The sequence below is a fragment of the Quercus lobata genome, chromosome 2, assembly GCF_001633185.2.
Source record: "Quercus lobata isolate SW786 chromosome 2, ValleyOak3.0 Primary Assembly, whole genome shotgun sequence".
Taxonomy (NCBI): domain Eukaryota; kingdom Viridiplantae; phylum Streptophyta; class Magnoliopsida; order Fagales; family Fagaceae; genus Quercus; species Quercus lobata.
Genome location: NC_044905.1, coordinates 89818479 through 89827419, shown reverse-complemented (window position 1 = coordinate 89827419; position 8941 = coordinate 89818479). Strand labels below are relative to the sequence as shown.

Below are 8941 nucleotides of genomic sequence, written 5' to 3'. Positions count from 1 at the left end.
TAAATGAAATCCAAAATTATGCAGTGCTTAATCAAAATGGATGCTATTGGGAATGCATATTCAACATATTGTACATCAGCGTTTCTTGGACTAGGAGCTATCACCCAGCAAACTCTGATACTTAATGGAACTGAAGCTAAAACTAGAAGCTAAATTAATTATATGTCCAAGCACCCAAACTATTCTTAGAATGGTACAAATTGCTAGACCTAATGGCGAATTTGAAACTAGACAATATGGCAACAACCTACCATCATACAAGACACAATGTGACAGAAGTGAAAAACCTAGAATCTAATATTCCATTCTCACAAGAGCGTTTGAAGCTTCTGAAGATCCATACTGCATCCAATCCTTAGCACATATAAGGGCTTCCACCGTCTCAGGTCGTAGAGAACTTCGATATCGATCCATCTCCTTGCTTGTCATATCAAATACAGAGTCAGGACCAGTAGTAGATACTGGAATGGACAAAATATCACGAGCCATCTTTGAAAGAGTTGGGTACTTCATCTTGTTTAGCTTCCACCAACCTAATACATCAAAATCCTGCACACGAGGCAACAAAGACTCTTCCAAATACTGATCCAACTCCGATTTCATCTGTTGGCTAGTAGTCTCCATGATGTATACATCAAAATCTGTGAGTCCATTGTCAGACAGGAGAGTTCCACCCTGGGATTCTTCTTGCTTAATGTTGCTTCCAGCATTTCCTTCGTCTGCATAAGTTGGGGTCAGAGGCAAAGGAAGTGTCACATATTCATGAAAGAGTTCATGAATTCCATCATCAACAATCTTGATATATGTGGGGGCATCTTCACCATAGATTTTAGTGAAACTGAACTCAACAAGCTTCATCTTGAAACGGGGATCCATAACTACGGCAATTGCCAAAACCAGGCTGCAATCCTTCCAGTATTTTTCAGTTTTTTCTAGCATTATTCTAGCAGCGTTGCTGACAAAGGGATCCTCGCTCATAACTGCACGAACCAGTTCTGTCTGAATCTTCCACACTTCATGAAAGAATGTAATTGCTGTTGGATTAGTTGTGTACGTAAGGATGCTTGCTGCTTCAAAGAGAAGTTTCAAGTATGTACAGAGGGTCTCAACCTGCTTCCAATCTTCCATAGATGGGGCTTCCTTGTAATCAGGGTCAGAAGTATCCAAACAAGAAAACACTTCCTTTAACTCAGAAGCAGCCACCAGCATTTGATATGTTGTATTCCATTGAGATTGATCGTCAAGACATAGGCTCCTTTCACTGGGGACTTGAAGCTGTCTTTTGAGCTCAAAAAACTTTTCCTCATGGGATTCTGATGTCTTCACATACTTTACACTGTCCCGGATTTTCTTGATTATTTCTTCCCCGGATCCTAACACATCTTTTGCCACGCTGCTGAAGGTACGGGCAATGCAATTACCAACCAATAATTGACCATTGAGGATAAGTGGGTTCTTAATTGCGAGAAGAGGCCTAAGAGTCTCAAGAGCAGCTTCACTCAGTGACTGACTAAAAGTGAGAGAAAATAACTTGCTCTCCAAACTCCAATCAGAAAGGCAAGCAGCAACTGCATGACTAAGGGCATTGTCTGAATCAGGATATGGTTCCATTATGACATTGAGAATCCGCCTGTGTGACTTCCAATCACTATCAATGAAGTGTCCAGTTATGAACACATAACCTACTGTTTGGCTTGAAGTCCACGTATCCAGTGTAAGGCAAACACGTCCAGGCATGCCCTCAATAAACTTCACAAGGCTTTGCTTTTCCATTAAGTAAGTTGCAACACAATCCCCTTGGACAGTATTGAAACTCACCATGTTGAATCGGGGCTGAAGATTCTGAACAAAAGCTAGAAATCCAGGATGTTCAACCATGTGAAGTGGGTAGTCGTGCATGATGATCATCCTAGCAATCTCATTGCGGCAACGATCCTGATCAAATGTGATGTAGGGCGAGCTAGGGCTTCTGTAACGTCGTTTTGGTGGATCAGTAGCACTGCCACTTCCCCCCACCCTCGATCGTGGGGTATATGGGCTTTGTTGATTCTGCCCCTGGTTACGTAGAAGCGCTGGGCAGGTCCCCTTGGCAATGTGGCGTTTCAGGTGGCTGGTACCAGCAACTTTAGAACCTGTACTATATGCAAAACTTTGTTTGCATTGCTTACAGCATGCCCGCCTGCATCCAGCACTAACATTTTCTATGGTGAAGTGCTCCCACACTATGGACTTCTTTTTCCTCCGCTTGTTAGGCTGTGTTTCTGAATTTGGAAGCTCATTGTTCACTTCTGGGGTGGTTGTTATCATCTTGTTTTCATCTGGGGTTGCCATTGTATGCTCAAAATCGGTTTCCATTGTGTGCTCATTTGAGATTACCAAAGCTTGCTCATCTGGGGTCGCCATTGTGTGATCATTTGAGATGACCAACGCGTGCTCATCTGGGTTCGCCATTGTGTGATCGTTTGAGATTACCATTGCGTGCTCATCTGGGGCTGCCATTGTGTGATCATTTGAGATTATCATTGCATGCTCATCTGGGTTTGCCATTGTGTGCTCATTTGAGATTGTCACTGTGTGTTCATTTGACATTTCCATTGTGTGCTCATTTGAGATTGTGTGATCATTTTGGGTTGCCAGTGTTTGCTCAGTTGTCAAGGTATGCTCATCTGGGGTTGTCATTGTCTGCTCATCTGGGGTTGCTTTTGTCTGCTCATCTGAAGTTTCCATCTTGTGCTCATCTGGGGTTGATTTTGTGCGCTCATCTGAAGTTTCCATCTTATGCTCATCTGGCGTTGCAATCTTCTCTTCGTCAGGGGTTGCCATTGCAAAAGTGAATTCCTGCTATTAGCAGCACAAACCAAAATTACACAAGCAACATGGCTATAGAAAGTATATATGTTAAGCATGTAACCAAAGAATTAATGGATAGATAGATAATGCTATTGTATAAAAGAAAACAAGGAAGACACTAACACAGAACATGAGCTATAAACATTAGAGAAACCATTCTAATGAGTATGTTACTATATAGCTCAAAACTTGGTAATTAGTAGTTAAGGAGAACATATTAAAACAATACAACTTTAAGTTAATGACAAAATCATCTGAAGAACAGTTGAAAACAAGTACCACAAAGAGATAATTCCCATGTGCACAGCCAAGAAAGTGCTTGCATGCAAGGTGGGATCAAGCACAACTTGCCTTCAATCCAAGGGAACACAGAACAACTTAATAGTTTATACATAGGGGCTACACTAGATGGTGAACAGACAAAATTTACCTTTGAAGATAACTCATTCAAAAAGATGTAAACTAAAGATATCACAAGTCAGAGCCAACTTCGGATTTGACAAACAAACAATCACACGTGTACCATTGCTTATGTTAATTAAAAGGTACAAATACTAATTCATGTCAATAAATGAGAGAACATGAAACATTTAGTACAGATATCAAAAAATTTAGAAATTGATGCAGAAAATGAAGCATTATATAAAGAAACATCAAAACATAAGCTAATGAGATGACTATGAGGTATACATACATTCTACCAGTCAGCACAAAACAAAATTTTTTTATTTTTTGATAGGTAAAAATAACTTTATTAAAAAAAGGCTGCTTCATGTACAAAGGACACAAAGAAGCCTAAAGAATACAAAAATGGATAGTGGTCATCACTCATCCCAGCATCCTAGGCATGGGAGTTGTGAAGCATTGCTCCATCAATCATTTGTACCATTCAGATATCGGCAACTAGTTTAACATAGAGGAGCTGTACCCCAAATACAAAAATGAAAAAACACCATGAAGAAGGGAAGAAGTGACTTTCTCGCTAGTTGGGCTGGGTGGTTTAAACAGCAATGTTATAGCAAATTTTGGAATGCACAACCACACTTTGTCTCATGTAGTGTGTTCAGGTGGAAAGGAATAGTAGAACATTTGATGGTGTTGAACTCAGCCAAAATAAGCATAACCTTTTGTTCTAAGATTGCTATTTCAATGGAAGGCTAGGCAGATGTCAGTTTGTTCTTTTGCAACGCTTGTGACCTTTTAAGTTTTGAAGCTTTTGAGGGGTACTTTTGTATCTTTTTTGTACTTGAATTGTACCCCTTTTTCATTCTCTTAAAACAAATATGTTTGTCCAAAAAAACGCATAAGTTAATGAGAACATAGGGTAGGGGGAAGTACAAATGAACCAGAAGGCATTCGGAAAATTTAATTAAAACAACCTTGATGAGATACAACAACTGAGAACTGTTTAAGTTTCTTTTCTTCTTTCAGCTTACAAAGGAAAATATCATGAGTGTCACCAAAAAAATTTGTTCCAAGATTAGTTTCTTCAATATTTCCTAAACGCTTTTTAATTGTCACAAGCCATTGGATGAAGACAGTCCGTCTTAGCAATTTTTGCATAATTTAACATGCATAAACTAATAGAGATAACTTTGTACCAGTTTATCAGTTCCCGAAAAGTTTCTACATTAAACAACTTATAGTCTTATAGTGATGTTCAATGTTCAACACTGTAACTGTGTCAATTTTTTGAACAACCAAGTTTTTAACAAATGCAAGCATACAAGAACATGGCTACACTTGCTTAAAAAAATATGTAGATATGGACTAGACCCCAAGTGGGTTTTTGTTGGACCCATTATCCCATATGCATGGACGACTTAGATTTGTGCAATATATTGAAAGTTACACGGCTCATATATACCTTAACAATCAATAACAAACTCGTTTCACATACCCAGTATGCTTTACTAAAAGCGTTTGGCAAACCAAACCTGTGTTACATATGCTTTCTCAGTTTAAAGCGCCCCAAGTCCAACACAGATTGTGTCCGAGCCACTAACTTCAAAAGCTCAAACAAACGTCCAGCACTATATAATACTATCATGGCTTAATAATAATGGGCTGGGCTTGGGCCACATGGGCCCACTCAAAAACATGAGAAAAGTCAACTTGACCTCCATAGAGACTCAAGAGTCCTCACGGTCCGCTTGAACCTTGATCATGTCCATCTTTTTAGATCTAATGTAAAATTGGAACCCACAAGGGTCAGGGTTAAATGGGTAATTTGCAATAGTGGGCTAAAACTAAAAACAGTACCAACACAACAACAAAAACCAAAACCAGATCTAGGGTTTGATTTGGGCTTCTTCAAATTCAAGATTAAAAAAAAAAAAATTTTAAAAAAATCAGCCCGGATCAAAAATAAAAAAACCCAGTAATCACAATCATGAATCAACAACAACCCGATCATCATCCTCAACACCCAAACGAAACCGATTTCTAATATCTGCAACTTTCAAAAGTTCACACAATAAATCAACAACCCCAGCTAATCAATCAACGAAAAGACGAAATTGAACACAAATAACAAAGAGGAACAAAAGCAAAAAGCATATCAGACACAATCGCAGAAAAATTAGGGTTAGGGTTAGGGTTTTTACCGGAAGAGAGAGAGAGAGAGAGAGAGAGAGGAGGAAATCAAGGATCGGAGACGAGAGAGCGTGAGAGCTCGGAGCTCCGAGCTTCAAAGGTCCGCGAGAGATCTAGGGTTTTTGCACAGAGTGAGAAAGAGAGAGAGAGAGAGATTGGGCTTGGAAAGAACCCGAGAAGCTAACTGGACCGAAATGAAAGGTAGTGGTTGGGACTGAGTTTGGTTTGGTTTTCGGGGATAAGAATTTGGGGGAAAGATTAAAAATAGGACTCGATGATTTTTTTTCCTTTTGGGTATTGGACTTTTTGGGAGAGAGGTCCAGACCACTTATTATTATGCTCTCTCACACACTACTATCACTCACTCATAGTCTCAGTCATAGTCTTTGAGTCTGAGTCTCTCTCTCTCTCTCTTTCTATAACTATATAGGCTCGGACCACAAAGCCCAGCCTCTCTTAACCAGTGGTTCGGCTTGGCTTAATAGGCACAATTGGGGAGTGTGTTTTTTACTTGTTGGTCTTTTTGTTTTTGTTTTTGTTTTTGGGGTTTGTACGTGTAGGGCGTGTAGCCCACCGAATATAGTGGACTACTACTACTACTATCACTATTTATCAATAAAGGGGTCCACATGAAAGAGTGGTTGCTTTTCGGGGGAGTGAATTTATTTGTTTATTTTATTATTCTTTGTTTTTAATAAAAGAAAAAAAAGCCCAATCATGTGTCCAAGAATCCCTTTTGATCTTTGTAGGACTTTTAGTTTTTAGATGCTACTTGTGAGGTTCAGATTCGATCTGACCCAACTAGGGTTTAGCTTGGGTTGGGAAAGTAAGTAAGGAAAGGCCATCTTGAGTGTTGACCCGTGATGATGTGAATTGTGTTAGGTTACTTAGCAATTAGTGGCTATTATTGTCTTTTTAAATGAGAAGAATTTTCAGCCCAAACCAGGTTGGTTGTTGGTTCAAATTTCAAATCCTTGCATTCATTTTGTTGTTTTCTTTTTCAAACAGTACGATGCAGGTTCAAAGTTCAAACCTGGTCTCATATTCCAATATATTAGTTTCATTATAATATTTTCCTATCATCGATAGGATATGATTTGAATATATAATTGCTCCATCATAATTGCTTCTTCTTTTTTAACATAGAATCATTACAAAAATAGGATTATTTTTTAAAGATTTGTTTCAATCTCAATTTCTTCATTTAACAATAACAATTTTTATCAATTGAATTAATTAGAATTACTTCATTATCATAATTGACGGTCAAAATTTTGTAACAACTCATAGCAAAGAATTTCGAATGTTGGTTGTCAATTAGCAATTGGTATATGAGAGAGAGAGAGTAACTGTTGTTAAGGAAACATAGTATCAACTCAATAGAGGAGTTTCTTCTCAAAAAAAAAAAAAAAAAAAAAAAACTCAATACAGGAGTTGATTTGCTCAGCAGAAAGACCAAGTTCAACTAAATCCGAGTAATATGTTTTAGTCATGAAATTAAATATTTAGAAAAAAAAAATTGCAGTAGTTTAAAAATTCCAATCTTTTGCTAAATTGAATATTACTCTTAAATAATTCAGACTAAACTTTCAAATTTCAATATACATTATTAATTTAGTAATATATTTATTCAATTTAGTGAAAGTTGACATTTAGTTTTTTTTTTTTAAGATACGATAAGAATTAAACTATGGTATTTGTTCCATGACAATTGCTCTTTATTATCAGGCCAAGATATCAATTGAATTTTTAAAGTAGACGGAACTTGAACTCTAAATATTTTATTCAATAACAAATTCAATTAATTGTAACTCACAAAGTTGAAAATTAGTTGAAGGTGAAGTTAAGTTCTCTAGAAGACTAGGATGCACAACAATAAATTTAAAGTCAAGAATTCAAAAAACCACTATAGTCAAGAGCATTTTTTAACACGATAGTACATCATGCCATTGGGCGGTGGTAGTGAGTACAGAGTAGTAGTGACTTGTGGGGTGGTTCATCCATCAAGTATTGGAGCTATTAGGTATTCCAGCTCCAACAAGAAGCCCACACGTAAGATCCAAAAACTATGGCCCATTGTCAAATTGATATATGAACCGAATGATAGTGAAATTACACTGAAATAAACTGGTGTGAGCAAATTCGAGTACACTTATTTGTCCCTCCAATTTTCTAGCCCAGTGGCTGCCCTACTTGACTATTTCAAGAGGTGCAGTCTTTTATGTTGTTGCTAACATATATAACTGGAAAGTTGAGATGGAGGACAGCTTGGGCTAGGTTTTAGGGTGGGGAGCCAATGACGTGGACTTGAGTCTAGGGTTTTTGTCTGATTTTTCAAAAGAATAATTTTGGACATTCCGCCGTACACTTAATTTCATAACTTGTCAACATTTACAACTGTGATTTATCAGTATTTTTCTATTCACTATTAACTTGTACGACTTATCACTTTTCTTTGATTACTCACAATCGCACAAGTCAATAAATTATAAAATTAGGTGTAAAAATGATTATATTTGTAGTATTATTGTTTTAATATTAACTACTTTTAAACCGGTGGCTTGTGTGATATTTGATTTGATAATTGATAGTGAAAAAAAATGTAATTGAGTAATCTTGAAAATGGAGGGGGGATAAGTGAAAATTGTAATTTGATTAAGGTAAAACAATCGCAACTCCATTGTAATTTGTAATTAATCAATGATCTTCTATCATTTACCTTACCGTTCATTTTCAGTAGCATCTTTAATTTGTGGCTCAATTGTTTAGGTAGGTTTTTTTATTTATTTATTTAATATTTTTATAAAGGTGATAGTTTCTTAAGTAGTTGTTTGTTTCTATCTTTTAATGCAGAATACTGAGCTTCAAAGAAACAAAAAGAAAAAGAAAAAAAAAGCTGACAAGTCATGTTTGTCATCCCCAGTGATTTAGCAAAAATAGCTATAGAGTTTGACAGTTTGTTGTTGCTTCCATCTTATACCTTTTTGTCGGCATGAATTTCATCCTTTGACTAAATCCTATGGTAAACTTAAGTCATTAGATTCCAGCATCATAAGATCCTTTCATAATTATGAAAGGCATATGTAACATACATACATATATTTTAGGCTAAAATTTAATTCAGTCAATTCACTTTTATTTCAATTGTCAAATTAGTTCCTAAAACATAATTTGTCAATTTTGCCTCCAACTTTGAAAATTCAGTTGAAAACATTCTTGACATATTTCTTGTAAAAGATCTTATTGCTTGATAAGTATTATTTAAAAATAAATAAAAATAAACACGAACTATATAATTCATGTCAAGTTAATAGTATTCGTTCCTCAATTATTGTTTCGGTCTCTTTTTTTGGGCCACACCCGGTGGACCTTAAAAATGGACGAGACTACATGGTTTTGGGCTCCCAAATGCCAATGGTTTTAATGGTTAAAACTATAAGACGTTGGGCCTTCAAGCCCAATATTGATAAACAAAACCATGTCGTGCAAGAGGCTA

General features: G+C 36.7%; 1 protein-coding gene across 2 annotated transcripts; it reads right to left on the bottom strand.

Annotated features, from left to right (window-relative positions):
- On the bottom strand, positions 1–5848 carry LOC115977104 (zinc finger BED domain-containing protein DAYSLEEPER). Of its 2 annotated transcripts, none has more exons than XM_031098764.1 (2): positions 5457–5848; positions 1–2841 (listed from the first exon to the last, which is right to left on the bottom strand). In XM_031098764.1, exon 2 carries the CDS (start codon positions 2821–2823, stop codon positions 295–297), a length of 2529 nt encoding a protein of 842 aa, XP_030954624.1. In that variant the 5' UTR covers positions 2824–2841; positions 5457–5848; the 3' UTR covers positions 1–294. The 2 variants fall into 2 exon arrangements, with proteins under 2 accessions (XP_030954624.1, XP_030954625.1); XM_031098765.1 differs by having other exon boundaries at positions 1–2838.
- Positions 5849–8941: the final 3093 nt, after the last annotated feature.